The following is a 27,356-nucleotide window of genomic DNA, read 5'->3' as shown; positions in this document are numbered from 1 at the left end:
GCTCGCGAAACCGTCACTAGGTTAATGGAATGACTTTAATGCTCTCCAAGCACCATTGTGTGAGTGAATGTGACCTTTTACATTGTGTCTGATGTGTTTTGCTGGACCGTCAGTCAAAGGCGATGGAGAGACCTAATTAAACATGTTAGAACCACGTCTTGCTGCCACACAATATAAAGGTAGATTGCAATTGCCTTTTCACTGAATACGCCAAAAGCGCATACTTCATAGTTTCCGGCTGAATTAAATAATCCTGCACAAAAGGGGATGAATGCCTCAACCAAACAAAAGGTCTACATGCCTGCAGCTTCACCAATGCCTCTCTGAGTTTTCTGTTATCTGATATAAGAGTTTTTGAATACTTTTTAAGGAGGAAATTAAAAGCTGCCTTTAAATTGCATTGCCGAGTACTTGAGGCCTGTCAGTATGTCAAGTGTTTCCGCTCTCTCATTTGTCGCGATGTGTCATTGAAACTAAATAAAATGTCATTTTTAAGTGCATTGAGGACTGGAACGGCATTCACCTTGACTTAAGTTAAGAGTTAAGAAACTCTTTGTTGTGATGGTATGGATGTAAGGGGTTTCATACCTTAAGGGGTTTGTGGAAACTGGCTATTGATCTCTTCATGTGAGAAAGGCCTACAGTCCATCTGTAAATTATGTCGGAATTAAGCATTTTGGCGAACAAACTTGAACTTTAAATTTCGTTTAGTAATATTCATTCTCTTACTTTAATATATGTATTAATTGATTTATAATTTCCTTCTATCCATTAATTTTTCCATTCATGTTAATAGAATTGAATGTTTGGAGCATTTTCTCTTAAATTTTTACCAATGAAAATCAGAAGGTTTGAACGTTTTTGCGTATAGTACACAATTTGAACTTGAACCAAATTGATGATAATATCATGACATCACCCAAAACCACATATTTCTTATTTAAAAAAAAGCCTTTAAGATGTACCAGTGCTGTATTCCTTTTTTATTGTGTGGCTTTAGGCGCCATATAATTCAAAGTGTTCAAAGTTCAGTCATTGCTGCCCCAAAATGATCAGCATCTCAAGCAATGTGATGGATGTACTGTATCTACAGTGCTAGAGACCTTAGATTCATAATTGAGTTCTTTGGTCTGCATTCATTCACTGTTTGCTTTAATTCAATCTCAGTTACTTTCATCGACTGTATTAGCTGAACATTATTATTCATAAGGTTGTAAATATTGATAGTTTGTATTGTATATCCAACTCCGTTCACTTTATATTTAACCCCTGCCATATGACACTATATGTATTTTATATGGACTACTGCGTTTTGCATTATTCAGCGTCATTAAGCTAATATACCCGCATCAATGCCTTTTAGAAAGAACATGATTTACAGAGGGCGATGTACATTATTTATGTCTCCCTCTATTTAGACAAGTCTCTTAAATATTTCAGCAGTGTTTTCCCCAGAGCATGTCCGTCTGCAGATCGATCAGTATCAAAAGACATCGTTCGCCCCCGAACACTGTTTGACATCCAGCTATTTCTGTTCAGGAGCACTGGGGTAGGTCATTGATGGTTGGCGGCCTTTTTATCTTTTTGTTGCTCTTTCTCTCCTAACAGAGTCTAAATCATTAGTTCTGTTCACCTGTGCTTTACCGAGCCCCTTGTTATTGACATACAGTAGACCTGATGCTTTGGACCAGGTGTGTGTGTGTGTGTGTGTGTGTGCTTGCGTGTTTGCGTGTTTGCGTGTTTGTGGCTTGTACAAATAAGAGGATTCCTTTTAATCCCAGAATCTGTGATTATTTTTAATTCTGCTTAATCTGTGGTTAATGAGCGTCAATTATCAGAGCACAAACTTCATAGCAACAGCAGCTGATACTACATATACTGTCATTGTTATTGTGTTACAGTATCAGAAATGTGCTGTATAAATACATTTATTCCAGCGTCTGTAGGGCAGTTACATTAAAATTATTAATGTTCCTTCCTTCTTTCCTTTGTAAATCTATGGTGCAAGAGTTGGATTCACAGGTTTTTGATGGCATCGCCACAAACACACAAATACTGTCTTTAAAATAGTAGTTTTTTTCTGTACAGATGTTGTTATCACACATGCATACAGTATATATATAAATATACACTATATGGACAAAAGTATTGGTTGCCCCCTTCTAATAAAAATGGTTATCTAGTCCAGTGATTTTAATCAAACAAACATTAAGACTATACCATACAATACCACATTAAAGAAGTTTGTTCCGACAGTTTTGCAACGGATTATTTTGTTCTGAAATGAATGTACCCTTGTCTACTAGTCATTGATGGGTTTGGGTGATGAGTGTTTGGCACAAAGGTGTTCAACTAGGTTCTGGACTTCATGCAGACTAGTCAAATACTTTCGCACCAGACTGAATCAGTCATTTCATTTTGAACCTTGCTTTTTGCACTGAGGTATTGTCATGTTGAAATAGAAAAGGGTCCTGTCCGAACTGAAAGCCCATAATTCTCTAGAATATCAATAAAGGGATAGTTTACCCAAAAATGAAAATTCATCATTTACCCACCCTCCTGTCATTTCAAACCTTTATGACTTTCTCTCTTCCGCAGAAAACAAAAGAAGATTTTGAAGAAAGCTAGTAAGCAAACAGCACTGACCCCATTCACTTTTATTGTTTGGATACAAAACTAATACTAGTGTGACAGTTAACAACATTCTTCAAAATATATTCTTTTGTGTTCTGCGGAAGAGAGAAAGTCATAAAGGTTTGAAATGACAAGAGGGTGGGTAAACGATGACATAACGTTTATTTTTGGGTGAACTATAACTATGCTGTAGTATTGTATATACAGTAGATTTGTGCTCATGGAAATGACTAAAATTAGACGCACCTATTACTTCGAAGCACCCCAATAGTTTTCTATATAGCGTATATACATACAGTGTAAATACATACATACATTTTGTTATTCTTTTTATTCTTACAGTATACCTACTCAAAACAGTTCCTCCATGACCAGCTCTACACTGAGCCATGCTGCTTTGGGAAACCAACTCCGAATTACTCCTGAGTGTAGATACACTGGCTTAACTAGCGCAAAGGGGCCTACCGGTGACTGTGTGTGCGCACTCTTTCTCTCTTTCTTCCTTACACAAAGCTCTTAATGAGCCTGAGATGAGATGTTCGTCCAATTTAACCCCTCCCCCCTCTTCCTCAGAGTAACTCCCCTGTTGATTGTGATGAAGACGCTGTAGGATATAATGACAGAGAGAGAGAGAGAGAGAGAGAGAGAGAGAGAACCATTTCTTGCGAATATTACAGCTAAAAGGTATGAATGATACAAATCAATTCTGACAACGTCAAGTGTAAGGAGTCACCTTTAAACTTCACGGAGGTAGTCAGCTCTGTTCCGCCGGGCAGCATGTGTGACAGCCGACTGCCCTTTTTGCACGACCTCATGGGAAACCGCCATTGAAAGATGCTGTTGACTGAAATGAATGTTTGTCTGTGTATTTTTTTGTATTTGTGCGAGTAAAACAGACAAGAAATCATTACAATTAGGTATTAGGAAATTAAACCGGTTTAATGAACTGCTTTATTTGTGAAGGACGTTTATTTGTGTCTGTTGGAAGGCGTCTTCCAATTTGGCATCAAAGCCAAAGTTAGTCATGGGGCATGATTTGTTTAATTGTTTTCATCCCTTCATGTTTCTATTTAAATCAACATTTTAAATGGGTGTGAAGTTTCTTTCTCTTACTCTGATGTTGACACACATGTTCATCATTCACTTTGGCTGGAGTGAAGAGCAACTCCACCCCAGAAATACATTCCACAGCCCCAGAAATTCAATCTGAATTTTGTGGTAGGGAAAAAAGAAGAAAGAGTGTTGCGATGTAAAGGTGCTGGAATAGGGACGTATTTGCCTGTGGGAAAAAAGACTGAAAGTAGGCTGGCAACAGATGTGTAGGGCAGTAAAAGTGTAATTGAAATGCCAGCAGCAATGGTCTTATCTAGCCGTTCCAGCAGCTGCCTCGCGTCTGAACATCAGTTAAATGTCATTTTAGCCCTGGCTGATTCAGGCCGACCACAATCCCCCATCTTCTGTGACTGCAGCCACTGATGGGGGCTGAACAGAGGGATAGATGGACGAGGGATTGGTGAAGAGAGAGAGAGGAACTGAGAAAAAGAGAGAAAGGTTGTAATTGGATTGCATTCGCACACTGTTGACTTCTTTCACCTGGGCTTAATTGTGAATTTGATATGGTTTATCACAAAGAGTCATTGACAGTTTGGAAGTATCATTATTAGCATTATCTGTACTTTATGCTTCCTAAAATGAGTTAGTTAAAGGGTTTGGGTGTTACAGCCAACCTCAGCAACCCTAGGTTAGATGTCAGACATGCAATCTTAGCATCCCCCAAAAATATAAATTCCTTTACCATTTGCTCAACCTTTTTCTTATGCAGAACACAAAATAATTTTCTTTTGTATTCCACAGAAATAAGAGGCACATACAGGTTTTGAACCACGTGAGGGTGAACAAATAATATCAGACTTTATTTTTGGGTGAACTATCCCTTTAACCCTTCATTTCTTCATTGTGTTGGTCTTTTGCATAACCAGACTATCACCTCCACCAGCATGATTCATTCACACCGTAGTCATTTCTATGTGCGACAAAAATCATGTTAACATATCCATGTTTTTCTGAGGAAATAAAGTCAAGTTCTCACATCTTTCTGCATTTTTGTCTCACGTGTGTTATAAGTTCACACAGTCTTCGCATTACGAAGTCAGTGAGATCCTGTAAGATTCTGTTAACACGTTTAGTGTTTCAGGCAGCACTTCCCATTTGCACTGCTAATTTTGAAACTTGCGTGAGGTTCTGTGAACATCATCTCAATGAGCTTTTCTAATCTCTGCTTAACAGCAAGTAACTTTTTGTTTTCGTGTCCTACTGAGATTTATTTTGGTTTCAACTCACCCAAATGTGTTTTGTCATTTTTTGTGGTTTCAGAGAGTGATTTTCAACATTGTGAACTTTAGCAAGACCAAGAGCCTGTACAGAGATGGGATGTCCCCTGTGGTGAAGTCGACCAGCCGTCCTAAATGGTATTTATACCCTCTGCAAATATCATTCTTGCATAATCTCCACCCGTTTCATCCTTGCTTTCCATTTTTTCTCCAACCTCTTCTGTAGTTTGTTCATAACCCACCATCTCTCAAGGTAACTTAAGCTAGTGTAGTACAGGCCCGAGTGTGAATTCCACCTGAGATTCCATGAATAAGACTCTACTGTCTCCTGGGCTGTGCACAGTTGTGATATCTGTCTCATGTCTGTCCCACAAACAACAGAATATGTCGTTACCATCTCCTCGGGTTTTCACACTGTCAGTGTTCCTTAAAAGAAACATTCAACACTTTCTCTTCCCTCACCAGGCTGACAGTGGTGTGTTTGATGTTCCTTATGAGAGGTTGTGTTGCTGGCGATGTTTGGTCTCCATGGTGATCCTTTCTGGGTAGAAAAAGGGACGTTGACAGGGCTGTTGATAGAGGAATTATGAGATATGCCGGTGAGGAAGTGAGCTTTGGTCGGGAAATGGACAAACCTGACTGGTTACCGGGTGTCATTTTGTCCTGTACGTTAACTAGTTTTGACGTCTTTGTGTTTTTTAATCAATTTTGATCTTTTCAAGCAATATGAATTCTGTTAAATGTTATATGTTGGGTTTTAAAAATACATCCTCAGAGGAGTCAATTTGCATATTGGTAAATGTATTGGCCAGCTTCCATGCTTGGGCTTTTATTAGCAAATTTTCTTCATTTATTCAATTCAAGTTATTCATTTCAAATACATTTTCGTATACAAAATTCATATTGAAATTCGTTTGCTGGCTTCGGTTTTGTAGTATATGCTCATTCTAATGTCATACTTTGGTTGTTCTCCTACATTACGTCTTTTGCACTTCACAATAACTTTAGAAAAACGTAAGTACGCATGCCCTCCTATCAGTATCAATCAAAGCGGCGCATTACCATACAAACACTCATCTGCCAGGTTGCATTTGCATGGGCCATGCGGCCTGGGCAGGTGAGGCCTGTCAGAGGTAATAGCAGGGAACTGATAGATGCAGAAGTGTGCATGAGCGTGTGTATCAGTACGAGAGCCACTACTCCGCGGAATCCTGACGTGCCCAACAGAGGTCATGTGACGGAGACAGTACCCGCTCAACGGAAACTTTGACATCTGTCACGAGTCGATCAAGGGCATTCAGACAAATGGCAGACGCCTGCCGAGGGAGCCTGTCTTCCTCCGCCAAACCCTGGTCACGGCCTAATGGGACAAGACAATTAGATGGAGATGCTGTCGGAAAACAATGGACTGCAAAACATTTCACAGTCAAGTTGACGTCTCCTACGTGCCCATGTTCAACATTTCCCTCAGGTGCGTGCCGGGGGGTTTATGGAGAGGTTGTTTCAGCTGTAGCTCACTTTTTAACAGAGCTGCACTCAGCAAAGCGATTGTTAGAAATGAATTATGGTCGAGCTCAATTAGGGTTTAAGGGAAGAATCAGTCTTATTTCTACTCTTACTGACAGTCCTTTTCTGCCCTGTAATTTATTGTAAAACTCGCTCGCACGGACCCCTCCGTTCCTAGAAATTGAACTTTTTGGCAAACTGAAAATAAAGCAGCTAACTTTTCTGCAATTTCATTGCACAGAGGCAGCAGATTGACATTCGACGACATTTCTTTTATTTCCGGCGACATCAAAGCCATTGTTTGAATCATACAGGTTTTTTTATACCAATCTGGAGCTCAAAGGGCCGTCGTTTGTGTCGGTTTGCGGCACGCGGTGGGAAAATAAGCCTGTAGCATTTAGAGACTCTGAATAGCGGGCAGAAAGAGATGGAACACCTCTGCGTACAAATGCCACAGTGATAGTCATCAGAAGGCTGGATCAGGGTGGGCTGATCGTATACCACACGCTGTCCGTTGCTGCGACGGCACAGGCTCAAGCATTAGGACTTCAATAAGGCGAGGAAAGACCATGTAACTCTCACACAAACGCGAGGCGATCCTCTCCGTTTCTCATCCAATTATAGATGTGCGAAAACAACATGCTGTGACACAAAGGGGGCCCTTGCACAAACACTTTTGCATCTATTTAGATACACGCCGTCTCTCGCTCGAACGCGAAAACACACGTGATAATGGCTATATGTGAGGAAAGTTATGTGGCATCTTTCAAAATGCACCTGGGGAAATTGGCCGTTTAAGAATCCTTTTTATCACAACAGGATTTTGTGGTAGATCAAATCCAGTAGTGTTCCTAAGGCTCGGTTGGTAGAGTATTGCGTAGTGCAATTGTTGTGCGTTTGATTCTTAGAAAACACATACTGTATGGGTAGTTAACAATAAATGTGTCATATGGTGTGACAGCAAAACATTTTAATAAACTAACAATGAGAATAAATCGTTGTTGTGCTATGAATAATACAAAATTATATATTTTTAACAGAAAATGTTAAGACATTTGAATGTGATTCAACTAAAACACTGTTTTGTTTCCTGACAAATATCTTTGATATTTAAAAAATCGTAAATTTCTCTTAAGCAAATGCTTGGATTGTTGTAGCTCGTGCTTTTTCGACATTCTTTCTGCCGTTCATTTTCCATCTTGCCAGCAAAGTGCAGCTAAAAAACTGCTAATCTCTCTTTGACAAGTAGATATGAAATAAAGCAAAGAGCTGCTTTAACTGTCTGATCCAGCCCTGTATGCAGCGTTGGATAAAGTCAAGAACAAAAATTGAGCCTGGGAGAGAGGGAGAGAGACAGCTGAAGAAAAAAGAAGGGAGAACAGATTGCTTTTGCTGCCTTTATCTGTGAAAAAAGTCACTTTTAACCTGCAAGTTGAAACCTTTATCTCTATCTGCAGAGACCGTACTTCCTTAAGGCTGGCTGATGCTAAAGCTGTGTGTGTGCGTATGTGTGTGTGCCGCCTGGAGATCATCTGTTCTTGGCCCACATGACAGACAGGCAACAGATTGGAACTCGCATAGGTGTGGGTTTGTTTTGGTATATATGCCTGTTTATGCACCCACAGTTGAGCAACAGGTGTAGTTATTATCGGGTTGAGGGGAGTTGTTCAACACTGTTTTCCGAGAGCAGGTTACAACAGCTGACAAGCAACATCAAATGGTTTCGAGTCAAATGGTTTCGAGTTAAAGCGAAACCATTGAAGAAGAATTTCCGACATACCATATTCTTCTTAGGGGTCTGTGTCGCACAACATGTTCTTTGTTAGCCTGACAAAAATGTGGTCTTCTCATTAAATTGACCTTATTCTGGTGATGTTTATGGATGGGTGAAGGTAGAATGTGCTGTTTAGGTACGCTGAAAGATCTTCTTTACCTGCTGCTAAGTGTCCAAACTCTGCACAATAAAAGTGGGGTTTTTCCATTCCACTCCCACAAGACAGATTTTTCTATCCCACCAGGTATCGCCGACTCCCACCGAATTTAACACGGTGTCAACCGGCTCCAAATAAATACCTTCTTCCCGCCCACCCCTGCTCAATTTAAGTCCAATTTGAATCGATTCATTGAAACAAAGAGAGTTTCCCAGACGTTTGCAAGACTTCCCAGAACCGCAGAGATGTGTGACCTGTGTTTCACATGCATTTAAAAATAGCAAGATAAAAAAAATATTTATAGGCAACCTTCAGAGTGCCCGCCTACAACTTATAAAATCAACTCCACAACAAATTTAATCAAGTCCCAAGGGAAATCTGTGGAAATGCAGACATCCATTCCAAGGATAATGTCTTCCAAAGGTTTAAAACCCATGAACCTTGCAAATATTGTGCATTTTAGCTTTTAGACATGGATTTGTTTTTCCTGTGAGGAGGCCATGGATGTTTCATCTAAGGCTATTGTCAACCTGACTTATTTTAGGCTGGTTGTAGGCGCAGCGCTTTTATACGGTGGTCCATGTAGCGGCGCTTTAGAAGGCTAACAGCAATGAGCAGGACTGATGCATGGACTTATAGGTTTTTAAGTGGGTGGATGAAGTGGCTGTAAGCTCTTCACAGGACTGAGAGCCTTTTATCATTCAAGAAGAGAGAGTCACCTTTGACTGCTGATCCTCCTGACACATTAGATCTATGGTCATATTGAGATGCTGGGTGCTTTTGTGGGATAGACTGTACCTCCGCTTTCTGCTTTGCATGACTGGATCTCTTAGCCCTTGTTACTCTCTGTTTTCTCAGACTTTGCTACCTGCTCTTTCAAGCAGATCTGCCTTCGTCTTAAATTGTTGGAGAAGCTACAGGAACTTATAGCCTAGTAAAGTGTGATGTTTGTAGCCCACTTTTCATTTTAATCTTTAAAATGACATTTTGATACTGTCAGTTTTGATGGACGAACATGACTTTGCTTATTAATTATTATTTTTAATGATTATTTTTATTTGTGACTTTTATTGGCACTGCAGCATCAGTATTGGGAATAATCTTACTGCTCATCATTTCAAGATATATTTAAAGGGATAGTTCACCCAAAACACCCATGAGCAATTCCTCTGAGGCCTATATATGAGTCTTTCTTCTGTGGAAGACAATAAGATATTTTGAAAAATATCTCAGGGGTTGTGTTCCATACAATGGAAGTCAATGTGGGACAATATTTGATCACAATATTTGAATTTCAAAATAATTTCTTTTGTTTTCGGCTTAACAAAGGTTTGAAATGACATGAGGGTGAATAAATAATTTATAATATACATTTTTAGTTGAACAATCCCTTTTACAGCTGCAGTGCATAACTTTTTTGGTTAAAATCAACCAAAATCTGTTATTGAGTAAGTACATAAAAATAAAACTGAGACGTTTAAATGATTTATTATTTAATATAAAATTAAATATAAAAAAGAAAAAGAAAGTATTTCAGTTTATTTTTAGGTTTTTTAAATTATGTTGTATTTATTATTTTATTGTTGTTGAAATGTCCTTACAATACATGGTACAGTTACCACAGAAAAATAAACAAAATCGACTCTTATTCTGAAAGACAGTTGTTAAGTCTCTTCTGTTCACTGTTGTTGAAAACAAGAATGCGAGTAACACTTGTCAATTCCCAACCATCATAAATTAGTCTAGAATGATTTATGTTTATCTGCATGTTTTTAGCATAGAAAAAGTAATAAGAGTTTGAGAATGGAAAGCTTTCCCCCTCCCCTGTTTTTCGCACTCCAAGGTGACAACCTTCTCAACTCTGAGAGGGAGCAGGCACTCCCCCCCAGTGTGCGCTTATTTGTTAGCCTGATAGAGCGGAGAATTAGCAAGCGGCATAAACGGAAAGCGCAGCGAACGAAGTGTCACTGAGCTTCTGGCGTTCTGGGTTCTGTGAATATAGAGAGCACTGTGGCACTGTCGGCAGATGCTGCTGGGAGCTCCCAGCATGCAGTGCAGGCAGAGGAGAGCGTGCCGAAAAAACAAGAAACTTTTGCAGCTATTAGATCCACATTGGATGCAGATTCAAAGAACAGTGAGGGATGGCTGCTGTGATCGCAACAGAGCTTTTCATCTCCCAGCACAAAGCACCAGAGCATTCACTTGTGAATTAATGCGAATTTCTGTGTTTAGTTTAGTAAATAGGTGTATTCAGATGCCTGCAGGAAAGCTGCGAGGAGAAATGGCTGTTTGCATAGCGTAGAATGTGTGGAGATGAGCTGGTTTCTTCTCTCGCTGTAAAAAGCTAATTTCCATAAGTGGTCCACAACTGCCTTTACATTTACCGTGTTTTGTAAAAAAGACATTGTTTAATGGTGTCTATCTCCCCTCACCAGCAGCGAAGACTTCTTTTATCGCTCCTCAAAGAGACAAAACTATTACTGGAAAAAAAGAAAGTCTTTCAAAAATAGCACAGGAGTTAGTGGGAAATAACCTTGGCCGAGGGTATTTTTTAAGAAAAAAAGCATCGAACGAAAATACACTCTCACACACACACAAACTTAGAAAGTTTTCACCAGCAGGACCGCTCCACCATGAGTCCGCCTGGCAATTTTGCTTTTGTACTAAATCCTTCCTGTGAACGTCTGATGTAACAAAATAGTGAAATTGTATTTGGAGATGTCTCCGGATCCACCGGAGAGGCTGCTAGCGGTAATTGCCCTGTCAATCATTTGGCTCCTGCTGTTCAGTCTGATTGGTTAAGCTGTGGGAAGGGGAAGCTCACCTTAGAGGAGAGAAAACTCTTTTACCCTAGAGAGAGCCCAAGGGCCTGTGGTCGCCCAGGGGGTCTTAGAGCACCCGTACACCTTACTGTTGAAAGCATCTGAAGGTGGGATCTTGATGTTATGTGAGTTTTGTTTAGCATTGCTTTAACAAATAAATAAATCTGACTGCTCGGAGTCAGAAATGTGCTGTTTTTGAAGAAACATTTAGAAGTGTCTTGCTAACATTTTAAACGCACAAGATGCTCTTTGGATCATTCTCCAAACGGATATCCGTAGATAATTCAATTCAAGAGACAAAATAGCATTTTCACAGCACTCTCAGACTTTTAGAAACCATGGTCACATCTGCCTTGTTATGAGAGCTCACAATGGCCAGCAGAAAGACGATTTGAGGTTCAATGAGTTTGTTTTTTACATTTGCCATCAGACCGTAAAGCCATTTTGTTTTGTGTCCCCATTCTGTCCCTTCCCTGATGCTGGATTTCTGTGCCGGCGTGGTTGATGGCTCAAAGTTTTGAGGGTCACTCCAAACATCTGACACTGTGAATGCCAATGTGAGTCGGAAGAGCTTGGCACAGAAACTCTGGAAGTAATTTCGTAATGGCTCGCATTGCTCTTTGATTATAGTGGCCAAGAGGGGGTCCACTACTAAATGGGAACGCATTTGTGCTGCAGTGCATTAGACTGATTAATCTTCATTTTTCCATTGCTTTACACTTATGTTTTTGAAAAGTACTGGTACTTTTTACAGGTAATATTGCTCCTGTATAACATAATAATTTGGGTGGACATAGGATTCCAACTCCAGTTCTAAAGAAACTAGACAAGTTCCTTTTCTGTCTCTCTGCTTCACATCACCTTATGACTTCATTTCAAATAGCACATTTCCTTTGTGCACTTTCGCAGGTGCTCTTTTGTGAAGTACTCATCGTGATCTACTACCCAGCAGTATGATCTGGAACAATTACTAAAACTCTCATACGTTTCTGATTTGGTAATTGTGGCATTCTGTTGTCAAATATTTTTAGCATAATTATTTCAACTATTTAATTGACAGGCACCGATTTCCTAAATACACTGTCTGCAAAATGTGTTCTGGGGCAGTTTCCTCAGAAGGGACACCTGCTGTACCTTTTAACACCTTAAGATGTATGAAAATATGGCCTTTAGGCGTAGGTAAAGTTCAATTACATTTCTGTCACAGCAGGTGTGCCTTTTAATGGTAGTGCCCGAGTGACAAGCAAAAGGTAAAAATTGTACACGTGTAACTGTGCTAATTCCATGTCTCTCCTTTCACTTCACACACTCTTTGTTCTCATACAATCACTTAAATTCAAATCTTTCATTGGCTTACTTGAGTGAGTAGCTGTGTACTAAATTGTAAATATAAATTGTGTATTTATACAGTTGTGGCCAAAAGTCATGTCCAGGGGGGCATATTTGTACAGTATTTGCTTTTAATCCCCCTACTCGGTTTATGTTAAACCATAAAAATATATGTAGTATGGTACCAAATGGACAAAACAGTAAAAAGACAGAGAAAGTTCTGGCATTAAACTCTAGATGACGCAGTTCTATAGTCTTACCCAATCGGACCTACCTTAACCACACGATTGATTGGTACCACCGTATAAAATCGCTGCACCTACAACCAGCCTAAAATAAGTCAGTTTGACAATAGCCTTAGATGAAACACTTTGCAGTGCAAACCCTCCTCCTTCCCCAGCTCCACCTGTATAGATCTGTAACAAGGTGATCATATACACTATACCGGGGTTATTCATACAGCATATGTTATATGTGAAGCAGCAGCATTCCTTACATGCACACAGCAGTAGCAAGTCTCTGTACTTGCTACGCCGCAGCAGCAACAGTTTAGCAGATCTATTTACGCCAAGACTAAATACTCTCTCCGAGAGTTGTCATGACAGAACTTGGTTAAGGTATTTATTTGACAAAAGCAGCATCAGGGAATATAAGTTTTATTACAATGTACAACAAATGTGTAGAAAATCTAAAAGCTCACAGAAGGCAAGGCGTACATTTACTACAATTTTATAAGTTATTGATATTTATTGATTCTCTCTTGTTTGTGACTATCTCCGGGGCCTTAACTCAAAGCTTTAATCATGTGTAATTTTTGCCAACACTTTTAAAGATTCTTAAAGCTGGGCTTTGGTTTACAGCCTGAGCACAACCCTGCAACATACAGTATATACATTGGATAAAGTGAAAATACATACATTTTCCACTTTTGGCCATGACTGTACATCTATAATGCATATATCATATACATATTGAACTGAGACATATCCCTTAGGTATTGCACACTCCACAATACAGCATCAGGAATGTATTCACTTATTTAGGGATCTTCAGCTCTGACTGATTCTCGCTGGTCTCCAGCATCTTCACAATGATGCGGCTGCCCAACCCCTCGCACAATTAACCGTGTGGCAAGCTTTTAATAATTGCCCCTTTAATTGTCGACAAATGAAGAGTGATGTAAAATAGCTAATAGCTTGTACTAATTAATAGGGGAATTGAAAGCGTGTTAATTAAGGGCATACAGGACAAGGACCGGCTCGGCTAATTTGAGCAATAAAACCGAGCCTAAGGATTCATTTCCAAACAGATTTGATTCACAGTGACTGGCGAGTTTACAGAATCTGTTCCCCAGACTCAAATGAAGATCCAAAACTATCTCTGTCCGCCATGCATATTTAAACTAACATAATCCACAGTAACACACAGTTGCATTTATGCATTTGGCAGATGATTTGAAGAAATTTATCTGTGGTGTTGTTCATACAATGGAAGTCAATGGGGACCAATTGTTGTGAGAATGACATGAGGGTGAATAAATGATGAAATAATTTGCATTAATGTGCGAACTATCCCTTCAAGATTTTCACAGACAAGCATCACTCCAGTTATCTTCATTAACCTTCACTTTTGCCCTAATCACAAACTTCTTTAACAGCCAGTCACGATTGCCAAGCTTGTCGTACGCATTCTCTGTCAAGAGAATGTTAGATGGCATAAACAAAAAGTCCCTTTGATACAGTCATCTTGGAAACAGTGCAGTCAGAACAGAGCCTCTAGCCTCAGGTCCCCAGTGACCTGCATTTTAGGGCCAGTGCTTTAATGCTGCCGAGAGAAGCATGCTATTTATCTCACATTTTGACACTTGAACTCTGTGTGGGGAAACAGAGATAAATATTTACACAGAAACTCAAAGGGCCATTAACAAACTAACACCTCTTTCTTTTGTTCCTGAATTTCCCTAGTCCCTGCCAAACATAACCAACATTCTTGCCTTTTTTTTTGTTTGTGTTCCTTTCCTTCCCCGTCTGCATTTTAGAAATGTTTCTTTTGCTTTTTGGAGTCTGCATGTGCCTCCACAAAAGTGTGGTGTGGAGTTCTCTGCATGTACCGTGATAAGACGCAGAGACCCGAGCTCTTATTCTAAAGAACAGACCATCTGCTTTACATTTGTGTCAAAGTTGGAATAGAGCATATGGAAAGAAAGAGACGAGGGGGTAAAAATAACCTATTTGGTTGGAGTTCATAAGATCTGGCTGAGATGAGATCAGCTTCTCAGAGCCGGCAAGGTCGAAGTGCTTCTTTCAGAATGTAATTACAGAATTATATTTATTAGATGAAAAGGCACCTCACTCCAGTTTCACACAACAGTTTCATCTAGGATTCATTCACGTGTGTGTTACAATTGCTGAAAATATAGGCAAGCGAGTGGCTCTCCGATCAGAATAATCTACACGGCCCCCGTTGTTCCGTGAGTGCTATTAGCATTCATGAGCCAAGCCAGCAAAGTAAGATTATAAGAGAAATGATGGAAAGACGTGTAACAAATAGATCTATAGTCTTTGTGCGAGAGAAGAGCTGGTGAGACAAAGAGATCTTTTTGGAGAAACTGTTTCTCTTCCTCTACATAAATGACTTACCTGGACAGTTTTATGTTTGCCTGGAGGAGAATTAAAACAGATTCCATTCCCCCGGTTGAGCCTACTGATTCGTGTCAGTGCTTTCCTGGTTGAAAAGCAGTCTAATCTAAATGCTTTTGTCAGGGGAGATTTCTAAGATTGCTGCCGCCCCTGCTACAAATTGGTTGTGTCATCTTATAATGAACTATTTGAGTGTTGCGTCTCTGCGGCCGGCAGTCTGATGATTACTGTATGCAGCTTTCACCATTAGCTCCAGACGTACCTGCCTCTTTACCTGCTTTATTCATCCCTCCCACTCCAATCTAATAAACCGCAGGAGGCATGTGAGGAAAAAAGCTGAATGTTCTGGCATCATGGGTATCGCCTTTTTGAGCCCCCTCAAGGTTGATTGGCATGTCTTTGAGTCCTGAACGTAATAAAGGGAAATGCGATCTCTGTCATTTCTTAGTTGTTTAGATGGTTGTGAGTCTTTTGCTTGATTCTTCTGCTTTCTAGTCTCAAATTGCATTCAGTTTTGTTTAGCTTTTCTTTTGTTCTGTTTTGTTCTGGGGCCGGATTCGCAAAACTGAAAACTGATTTTTTTAAGATTAAGACAATTTATTTGAAGCTCCTGAGAATGTTCCTCCTTAAGTTCTCAAATATTTTCTGAAGAACATAGACATGCTTTGTAGATCAATCTTGAGAATTTTTTTAAGCCTTTCTTAGGAGGTTTTTTGTTTCGCATTACAAAACATTCCTAACTTTTTTCCTATATTACAGAAAAAGTATGGCAGTTAAGAAGAGTGTTTTTCTTGAGAAAAATTTTGTTAATCCACCCCCTGATTTGATTCGTGCTTTGTTTCTTTTCATTTTGTTTCGTTTTCATAACAATCTTTACCATTTCTGTGATAAGATTTGCCAAGACACTGAAGTCAGTCAATGATCAATGAATTGATTTTTTTATTTAACAGCTATACACTCTTGCTGCAAGTCAATACTGTCCCATAAATATCTCATGTATGTCTATTTTAGTATCCATTTTAGGAGAAACATCTGTGGCAAAGTTGGTATTCAAGGAACTGACACATTTCCATTAAATCTCCTGCACAAGAAAACTTTCCTCTGTTTGGTTCTAAGTGTAAGTTTGTGCGAAGATCGTGTTATCTCAAGCCACCCGTTACTGTAAGGCATGCTCAGCGCACTTGTGAGGTGATCTTTGACCTCGACGAAGGGATTGCGGATATCTCAGCGATTCCTCAAAGCTCTCCACATGCTTTCAGAGGCAGACAAGATGGGAAAGCCAGGCAGAAAGTGTATAATTTCTTATCGGAGACAGATGGAAAGCATGGCAGATAAAAAAGTCAAGAAAGACTGCTGTGTCAACAAACTGAGTAGGACACAGAGTAAAGCCGCGGCCTGTATCTGCAGTATGCAGACATCTCCGAGCATTCCCGCACGCGTTTGAAAATGCCACTCTCCCTTAATTGTATCCATCCGCTGATGCCCAATCCTTCCGTTCCTCCATTTCTCTCATCTTCTCCGCTCTCTCTCTCTCTCTCTCTCTCTCTTCCCTTTATCCCCTTTTTCTTCCACTGAGAGTAGCTCTCTCAGACATTGCTAATGAGCTACCATCGCTGCTTCAGAAGCTAGACATCCAATTGAACCGTAATGTGTGAACATGTTGTCGATCTACTGTATAAACATCTACACCTACACCTCCCTGTGATGGTGGTTTTTGAAACAAAATGTTTGCTTGGCTGCACGAGAGATGCAGTAAATGCACTCTGAGGATGAGTGGGATGTAGTATCTTAAATCTCCCATCTGACTGAATTAATGCAGGCGACCAATCAAATTACACGGAATCAGAATGTCTGAGGAAGCAGTGGCTTCTATCCAGTTGACGTTATCTGTTTAGTTTGTCTCTGTGGCTGATTTCTTACTGAGATAAAAGTCCCAGTGAAATGGCATGACGGGGACAGTTTTCTATTTCAGATAATGCAGCACATGTTCAAGGGCTTGTGCAGTTTTTTGTTTAGTTTAAATAGCCAACAGCTATTGTTAGTCAGAAATAGATAGTTTTGGAGAAGAGGTGTTTTCATTATATAGAACATTTTATGGGACAAACTTGAGTCAACATTATTTTCTAGTCCATATTCTCAGAAGAGAGAGACTAAATTTATAAAATTCATCATCATGTTTTGGAGCACATTAGCATATTGCATAGATGACCTTTAAAGCTAACTTTATAGGATTAAAACACAATTTTCTACAGTTATTTTAACATCTATATCAACATGTCACATATCAGAGTAAATTAGTTTATGTGGTGTACTGCAGTATTTTATATTGTTTTGGTTGCACGCGAGGTGAAGATAGTGTTGGGTGATCAATGTGAGCCAACTGTCAGAGACCGTAGGATAACATTATAGATTATTATGAATGAAGGGAAATAGCTAATCTGAATATAGATCGGTCCCATCTGGTTTTGGTTGGCAACACTCGTCTGTAATTCAGTAAGCATCAGCGCATCTGTGTGCTCTAATGAAACAAAAGGCATGCGTATGAAAGAGAGAGAAAGAGAAAGATAGTTTGATAAAAAGATTGTCAGATCAAGAGCAGCAGGTGGGTCATACTGTATGTATGTTAGAATAAAAATACACAGAATATGTGGAGTCTCTCCGAACAACTAAAAGGTCTGCAAAGTACAACACTAAGATCCGTCTCAGTGTAAAACTTAAACTTGACATTGTGTTCTTTCAATTATTTGTTGGTTCAGATCTATCTGACTTATCTTTTGTTTTCCCATAGGACACAAAAGGATATCTTGAAATCTGTGAAAAAAATGCACAATTTTCATTCAATCAGCAAGATGAAACGTGGCAATTCCAAACTAGTGTCTGTTCAATTTAAACAAAAGCAAACCACATGAGTGACCAGAGATCCAGCAGCAATGTAAAAGACATTATTCTAATTACAAATATTACTGTTGTATTGTTTAAAAGTAAATATTGATTCTTGTATTTGAGGTCTAAAAAAATACAGAGCATCTTTTCTAGTATTTCGCCAGTTTTATTTTTGTACAAATAAATGCAAATAGAAACAAAATTTCTATTTTTAAATTTGGGAGAAATATTGTTGCAGTTCACAGAATTAAACAAAAATGCTCATCTTACACACCCAGGAAATTCAGAAAAACTAAAAACATTTAATGGTCTCTTAATATTTTCTGCGGCTGTTGCCTACATTTTAAATCAACAGGTTCATACTTAAAATGAAAAGTGAAATAGTTTTTGATCACTTTTTGATGAACTTTTAACGCATGCATACACCCAATATGAATATCGTTGCGTTCGCTTTTTATTTGTGTGTTTACTTCTTCCACAAAACTCTCCCTTTGGCACGTCGCTGAATCGCTTGGAATAAATCAAAACTGTATTCCAGTAAACATCTGTGAGATGTTGTTTTGTGCTGGACCCATTGCTGATATGAGAGAGCAGGCAGCCAGCTCTCCTCCCTCTTCTCCAAAACAAACATTATAAGCACAGCACATCCTCTGCCTCTCCGCCAAATAAGAATTACAGTGGCTTGACCCTCTGACGGTGGCTGGATCACTCGCTCAGCCCAAAGCTACAGACCCCACTTAAACATATTACAGTACTGCACTGCTGTCTTTCACAGAATTTCCCCTTGGAAATGAAAAAGGAGAAGGGGGAAAAACCATTCTTTCACTTTTTATTGCTGTCTCTTTGCTTTTTCCTGGTGATATATGTAGCTGGGATTGGGAGGGACAGAATGTGCACTTTTCCTCATTTTTGAAATGACAAAACAACGGAAAGGAATGCAATAAAGCAGACTTGGTGTAAATGTACATTATTTTTTTTTCATTTGTATTTGCCATACAGTACAATACAACAAAAACTCTGCTCTGACCTCTGTGATGTGTTCTTTCTTTACAGTTTTATATTCCGTTGTTATGGCTTTAAATGTTACGTATTCTCTGTGCCAGGTGTGTCTCTGAACCGAATTGCAAATATAATTGTTTATTGATCAAACCAATCTGGTGTTGGTTGTGTGTGTTACCGTTGTTATGTGGACTAGGCCTGGTCGACGTATAGTATAAAGTTATATTATATTGTTACTCTTATTAAGTATTTGTTAGATTTTTAATGCCATGTGACTTTCCTCTAGGTCTCAATCTTCATCTGCAATCTGAAACAGTTGTTTTTGATTCATGCGTTCGCTCACCTGATCAACGTAATGCACTGCATTTCGGATGTTTTGACCAAAGCGCATGCCATTTTCCAGAATAAAATGGATGATAGCAGTCAGATTCTAACTATGAGGAGTCAGTTTTCTGTGAACCCGTGTTTAAATAATTACATGAGAACTCGGGATGTAATTAAAGAGGCGGGATAGGACGCCTGACAATGCAGCCAAATTTTCCTCTGTTGAATCATGATAAAATGACTAGATCAAATGTTCTTGTAATCACAAGGTCTGCTTTCGATAGAACCAACCTTTTCCCCACAACAAATAACACTACCTAAAAGCATCTTTTCTTTTTTCAAAAGCGCCCCATTTGCTCAAAAAAGCGAGGCAAAATCTGAATGTCAATGCTGAATGTCTGGTCTTGTTTGCGAGCTGATAATATTTCATTATATTGTGCAATATTTAGCGCGGGCTGTGAAATAGCTCCGGCGTCCGCGCTGGCAAAAGGTAGAGAGCCGCGCTGATTAAGATGGATTCACCAATCCAGCAAAGAGCATTAGACCAGGTTCAACACCCATCTCTGAAAAACACCTCCCAGATCCCCCTTTTCATCCCAGACACGGTCGCGTACACACCATTTCTGAAACTCTGAGATATTACTTTGGATGTGTGATTGGGGGTAAAAATATAAGAAAAAGGGTGAGACTTCTTTTCTGTTTTAGACGCTTCTGTGTGCCGATATGCACAGCTTGCTCGGTGTGATGTCTTTGCTAGAGGACAAACGGAGTGATGGGAGTCTATTAAAATGATCATTGGGCCATTGAGTGTGTGTGAGAGCTCTCCATCGGAGGCCCCCAGATTAACCCATTACAGCGGTGCCGTGTGGGCCCCTGGTGAGTGTGTGTATGCGTGTGTATGTGTGTGTATGAGCATATCGTGCTGCTTGCGCCCTGGATTCCTTAATGCTTTTTATAATGATGTCTCCCACACTCTACACAGGGGCACAGTATGTATCATATCCCGCTTATTGCCCTTATATAATAATAAACACACACACACTCGCTCTTATGCAAGTTTGAATATTCTCTCACTCGAAGACGTGATCGTTTTATATGCTTTGTTATATATGCAATCTCCTCCATTAAATTCAGCAGTCTCTCTCTCTCTCGCTCTGTCTCTCTCTCTCTCCGTCTGTTTCTGTCAGTGGTTAATGATGGGTGATAACTTGCTCTTTGCAGAGAGGCTGTAATATTTAAGAGAGTTGATAACTGGCTGAGAGTGTGATTAGTGATACACATTGCACAGTAATTCCCTTTGAAATTCACCATGAAAGACACTTGTCTTTCATCTCCTCAAATGGCCCGTTATGTTATTGAGACATTACTGCGAGTTGGTCCAAATTAATTCAAACTTTGTGTTAAGTTTTGAATCCGAGCAGTTTAGAAAAATAATAAGCCTGATGTGAACGACTGCTTAACCCTGTGTTGACTGGTGTGTTTATTTTTATTTACTCACCGAAGTCACAACCAAGTTGTTCCAAATCTGTATGCATTCATTTGTTGATATCCTTGTCATAAGGGCATTAAATCGCTCCACCGCTCGTTCTCCTTTACAACTCCTTCCTGGTGGAACATTCTTCCTAACGCGGTCCGGTCAACCACATCTCTCACAACCTTAAAAAAACTAGTTAAAACGCATCTCTTCTGTGAATACTTGACAGACAAATGAAGGAAAAGAAAACACCAATCCTCTTCTCTCAACAGGGTCTGGCTTTTGTTGAAACTAGCTTTTGTATTAGCACCTATCGTACTATTGCTCTTTTATTACATATCGCTTATTGCTCCCTGAGTTCTTTGTAAATCGCTTTGGATAAAAGCGTCTGCTAAATGACTAAATGTAAAAATGTTGTGTTGAACTCGGAAAGATATTTGGAAGAATGCAACTGACCTTTCTGAGGCACCATTGACTACCATAATAAGTTATAGAATTGTAGATATATATTTGTTCCGTTTAACACAAAAGAAGATATTTTGAGGAATTTAGGAAAGCAAAGGTTCTGGGGCAACTTTGACTACTATTTTCATCTATTATGTTTCTCTGTGTTAAATACAACACAGAAATATATATATATCACTAGAGGGTGAGTAAATCGTGATGGAGCGAACTATCCCTTTAGGCAGTTAGCAGTCTCAATTTCTCAAGTGTTTTTTATAGAATATAAATATTCCCCAACCTTGTGTTAAAAAGATCATTTACCCGAGAATAGAAATGCTGTCATTTATTTTCCCTCGTGTCTCTTTCTTCTGTACAACATAAAAGAAGATATTTTGAGAAATGTCTGTGGGTTTGTGTCCATGCGGTGGAAGTCAATGATATCTTCTTTTGTGTTCTGCAGAAGAAAATCATACAGGTTTGGAATGGCATGAGGAAGAATAAATGATGACAGAAGATCAGCGGCTCGCCTTCAACCGGCAACTTTCTGAATATCAGCCGTTAACCACTCCACTGCACCGCTCCTAATGTAAATTTGATTATGATATTGAGTCCACAAGGATGTGCTGAGTTTGTAATTCCAGCGTCTAATGGACACCGAGAAAACTCTTCTGGTTGTGTTTCTGTACTTCATTTACCTGTAATCAACCGTCTACAGTGGACTGGAGGACATTGCGAAGAACAATTTCCTACAGCAGTGGACCTTGAGAGAGACACAGAAGAAAATAGATTGGATAACATAAGACATTGAGAATTACAGTATTAGCAGCTCACATCAGCAGAGAGAGAGAGAGAGAGAGGGAGAGAGAGTGCGAGAGAGAGAGAGAGAGAGAGAGAGAGAGAGAGAAGAGAGGTTAAAAGTTCACTTAAGAGACTATTCTCATAGCTTTACGAAATGGAAAGTGCTTGTCTCCTAGTTGATCTCTCTCCTCCTTTATCCATAATTGATCCTCCCTTATTTTCTGCCTATTATAAAAATAATGTTAATGATATATGGAAAATAATTTTTTATTATCTTGTAATTTAATGTCTTTATCTTATTTGTATCTTTATAAAATATTAGAATATCGGTCAATGGAGAAAGCTTTTTGTTATTTTTATAATTCTACCCCAGGGCTAATACTAACTTACCCAACTTTGACCCTTTGATCGTATCAATGTACCAATAGCTTGCAACAAGACATCCCTTTCTATTTTCATCACACTTTTAGTTGATTCAGAGGCGATAGCGACGTGCGATGCATCATTCAGTGCGCGTGCCACGTCACGCTTTGAACGGGTGCGGAAATGCACTTTAACAAGTTCAAGAACGGCTTGGTGGCAGACAGGGCCAGCACTGCTCTCTTTTGACAGCTTGTTTCACACCTCAGCCACGAACAAGAACGTGTAGAAATCAGTCCTTAGCGCAGAGTTCCTCTCTCTCCATCTCTGATGGGTCATATGGATGGATGCTGTGTTGGGGTGTAGCCCCCTGGCTACCTCCGGCACTGAATGTGTGAGATTGTTGCCTGAGGCTATCTAGTCTTCTTACGTGGCTGACAGGTCCTCAGCCCATCCACGTGTGTGCTTCCGTGTGTGTGTGTGTGTGTGTGTCGGGGGTCTTTCATTTGGGATAAGGGTGCTGAGAGTGAGCTGTTTAGCTTTAACTGGCTCTCATTTGTCAGAGGCTGTCAGGCCTGCAGATGTCTGTGTCTCAGAGAGGTGCCTCCATAGATCCAGCCTGCTGCTTCCTGAAGAGACTTCAGCTCTACCCTCCGGCATGGAGTAGAAGAGAGCGAGTCTTCAGTCAAACTGGCATCCCCTCTCTCTCTCTCTCTCTCTCTCTCTCTCTCTCCTGTCTGTTTTACTCCCTTTTCCTCACTCCCTCTATTTGCCAACCAAGTATCTCATCGGCCAGCTCATTAAGACTCTTGATCATGCAGTGAAGTGTCTGGGGTACATTATCAAGCAGGTATTATTTGTCATGCTGTTGTTGTTTTTCTGTCCTCAGCTGCTGTTGTGGATTATTAACATGATAGCGCTGTGCTGTTCTGCAGATAACTTGTCCCTGTGCTTTGTTTGGGATTTTTGAATCATAATAATCATGTTTACTATTACCCGTACCAAAATGTGGGTTATCTGCACTCTTAAAAGAGCTGCTTCGAGATGCCATATAATAACCATTTAGGGATGAGTGGTTTCAAAAAGAATCTTGGAAGGGATAGTTCACCCAAAAATGAAAATTCTGTCATCATTTAACCACCCTCATGTCATTTCAAACCTTCTGAAGAAGAGAAAATACGATATTTTGAAGGATGTTGGTGTCCGAACAATGGCGGTACCTATTCACTTCTAGACAAAACGAATGCAATGCAATGGCTATCACCAATGTTCGGTTACCAACATTCTTCAAAATATCTTCTTTTGTGTTCAGGGAAGAAAGAACGTCATACAGGTTTGAAATGAAAAGACTGTAAGTAAAGGATGACAGAAGTTTCATTTTTGGGTGAACTATACATATCCTGAACTTGTGACAGAGAGAAAGGAAGAAATTGGTCTTAAAATACATTTTTAGTAAATGGTTGTTTTAGTAACCAAAACAGATTCTTCTATGGCATCATGGTGAAGAATCTGTTTAAGAGTGTGGCTGTTTGCTATCCAGTCAAATGTAAGCAACACATTTGTGACAGTGGCCATGTTGCCTTCTCTGTCAAAAGGTCACATTTTCTTGTTTCTCACACAAGTTGTTCTTTGGAACATTCTCAAATCATGCTGAGATAACATTAAACCTCAAACCATGCCAGCTTGAGTGCATGGTTATACCCAATCCCCATCATGGCTGTGGCCAATGATTTTCCGTTATTTCTTTTAATGACAACCTATTGAATTTAACAAGAACATTTTTAAAGTCATTTAAACAGAACCGTTTGAATAGAGAAGGCTTTTACAAGTAGCATTGAATTGTGGTGGATGTGATTAAAGAACACTTTAATGTGCTATTTATTTGATTATACATGACCAGACCTCCCCATTATTGGTTGCTTATACCTGTCAGGAGCTGTTTCTGGAGGCAAAGTTTGCTTAATAAATATCATATCATCACCGTCCTTCTAAAAGCCCCGATTGCCAAATTAGCTGTTTTTCAATAAACAACAAAACGCTTTTTAAATGATTAAATACTGTGTTGTCAAAGTTGAGAAGCACTTTTTAATTCTTTTTATTGGTTTGATATTTGCAAAACCTAGTAAAAAACTAAAAGTCAGACTAATAATAATGATTTATGTAGAAAAACGAAAATACAAGCTTTCAGAAGGACAGCAGCGATATGTATGTACAATATATGTATTCTGCGCTTATTTCAAGTTAGAGTGACTTTCTGATACGTCTAAAAGTAAATAACTAAGATGGAAAGTGTTTTAAATGTTGCAATATGATTTGGTTATACCAGTTCACGTAAAGAACCTGTTCAAATTATTTATTTGTTATCTGGACATCACTAACAATCATGTAATATCAAAGTCCGTTTAGGGAAGTCGTGCAACTCGGCAGACATCTTTGCAACGTGCCTCCGGCCAGTTAGGGCATGTAATTCAAACAAGAGTGAATGGGGAATACTGATATTTCTACATTCGCCATCTAAAATCCCAATCAAACGACATATTTAAAAACAACATTTTAACACACCATAGTCTGTACCATAGTTTCCTATGATCAAATTTTGCTTAAAAAACATAGTCCTTCATGTTGCTTTAGATACTACGCATGCGCACAGCTTCACTAAGGCGGCCATATTGAGCGTTGCGTTCCTCCCCATTCATTACAATAACAGTGTCTTGTTAATATTAATATCTTTGGTTATATCTGTCAAGTTTAAAACTACTTCGTGTGGTTTATTTAGTGAGAACATCTGTACGAAGCCGTTTGTCACACTCTTAAATTCAATCCCGCATTGAGAAACGGAACAAAAATGTAGTTAAATAACTTTTACTTTGACGTGAACGCACAAACAGCTTTTTGTCTTTTTCTCCTAATCTGATATAACAGGCATTATTAATCTTTGCTATATTATCACGTTCATTTAAGATGAAATCCCCAGTTTTTCTGTGTGGCAAAACTCAGTCCGGTCCAGATAACATTATCAGCATTCTTAACTATCAGTGTGACAAATGAGCGCTTTGATCTTGTTAGATAAGCACCGAATTCATTTGTTTAATTAAAGCAGGCTGTCATGTGCTGGTGCGGAGGTCATTTTGAAAACTGTTGAAATTAGAGAAGGTAATTAAGAAGAGCTGTGATAAGGACCCCTGCGTGGACCAACTGCATCTGCTGCTTTGGAGAGAGGGGCTTCATTTCTCCCCTGGGTGATTCCTCAAGGTCACTGGCTTTATTAAAGTTAGCCAGCGCCAGAGTGATAAAATATTTTATGGACTTGTTGGATAGGAGAGGTTAATTCGTGATAAATCTGTGCCTGTAGGTGGCGGAGTCTTCGGGCAGGAGCCATCAGAATGCCCCTGTTTTTGTGTCTTTGAGGAGAACTTGTACGGCAACTAGAGCCTTAACAAAGATATTTCTTTGGGCAATGGAGTGTTGCATTAATTATAGCAGGCTCTGATTAAAGGCGTCGTACGGGAAGGAGTGTCATTCATCCTTCCGTGTTTAGCACTGCACCCGGTCTCATTCCTATTGGCACTGACATACGTTCTCCTGCTAAGGTGTCACAGGATGTTGAATTTGAGCCCATTTTGTTCGGCTGCCTGGCGCACCCTTCCATTTAGGATTAAAAGAGCTTGTGAGGTAAAACCAGCGGCTGTGTTGGTCGGGAAAATGCGGTTACATCTTCCAACTTCATATTTGCTCATGTGATCAATGGAAAATCTATTACAATTTATTACAGGAACCATCAAAACCAGAACGTTTGTTTAAAACTTGTCTACCAATCAATATCAACATCATTGAAGTCGTGACCGGCCCTTCCTGTGTTGATTTATAGGGGGGCGATGGATAAGGTTAAGAAAATGTCTGGAGAAACAAAGCGCACATAGTCGATTATAGAGGGTCGCTGGGAGTCATGTTGGTTGTGTTTAATTTTAGCTTAGGTGTGCGGGGAAGGGGAAATGTACAACAGCTTTCCTGTAACTCAGTGGTAAGAGCATGGCGTCAACTACGCCAAAGGTTGTGGGTTCGATCCCAGGGGATTGCACATACTTAGAAACATAAATGTATAGGATAATGCAATGTAAATTGCTTAGGATAAAAGTGTCTGCAAAGTGCATAAATGTAAATGGGGGATGTTTAAGTAAATACTAGTAAAGCTCTTTCTTTAATATGTCCTCGAAATTTGTGCATTGCATAATGCGTCACTGCGTTTTGCTTCAGTCATATTAACCAATCTTTCCTCTTTAAGCCCTCAGTTTAACATACTATCATTTTTCAAGCTGACATTCCTGAAAAGCCAAACCTTTTCTCGAAAACACTTCTGATCGTTTTGTAACCACACAGGGCTTAGATGTGCGGTATCAAAGCAAGTCTGTTTGTGTATAATTGTTATATTCACTTTTTTAGCTGTTGTCTTCTGTGGATTCATTGATCAGAGAGTGTCTGATGTCACACATCATCTCGAGTCAGAGCTCAAACAGCCTGTTAAATCACGGCTTCGGGCCTGCAGCAGGCTCACTTGAACAATCTCTCTGAAGCTTAGCATGCCTCATCTCTCCGTTTCCTGGATCTCTATATAAGCAACAGTTGCTTCAGAATGGTTACAAGAAAATGCAATTACATCAACCCCATTCCTGTTTTTTTCAATTATTTGTACACTATATTAGGATATGAAATTTATTTTTAGGCAATATTTTGCAATAAACTTTTTTTTGTATAAAAGTTTGCAGTTATTTAAGGTGCCATACAAATCTGGTGTTGTAACCTATGTATTTTTTCTAGTTCTGTATGGTCATATCACCGTTTACGATTAGTAACTGAGTAACATAAAAATATAGAAAATTGAATCC

General features: G+C 39.4%; 1 protein-coding gene across 1 annotated transcript in view; it reads left to right on the top strand.

The window, feature by feature from the left end:
- The window catches only part of LOC306900702 (cytosolic carboxypeptidase 6-like), a 257,938-nt gene that overhangs the window by 94,330 nt on the left and 136,252 nt on the right, over positions 1–27,356 (top strand). Inside the window, exon 4 of the mRNA XM_079467926.1 lies at positions 5,008–5,102. Coding sequence (XP_079324052.1) covers positions 5,008–5,102 — 95 coding nt within the window. The remainder of the gene's footprint in view (positions 1–5,007; positions 5,103–27,356) is intronic.

The sequence above is a fragment of the Barbatula barbatula genome (assembly GCF_947034865.1).
Source record: "Barbatula barbatula genome assembly, chromosome: 11".
Classification (NCBI taxonomy): domain Eukaryota; kingdom Metazoa; phylum Chordata; class Actinopteri; order Cypriniformes; family Nemacheilidae; genus Barbatula; species Barbatula barbatula.
Note: the sequence above shows the minus strand (reverse complement) of the source record. Positions and strands in the feature narration are given on the sequence as shown.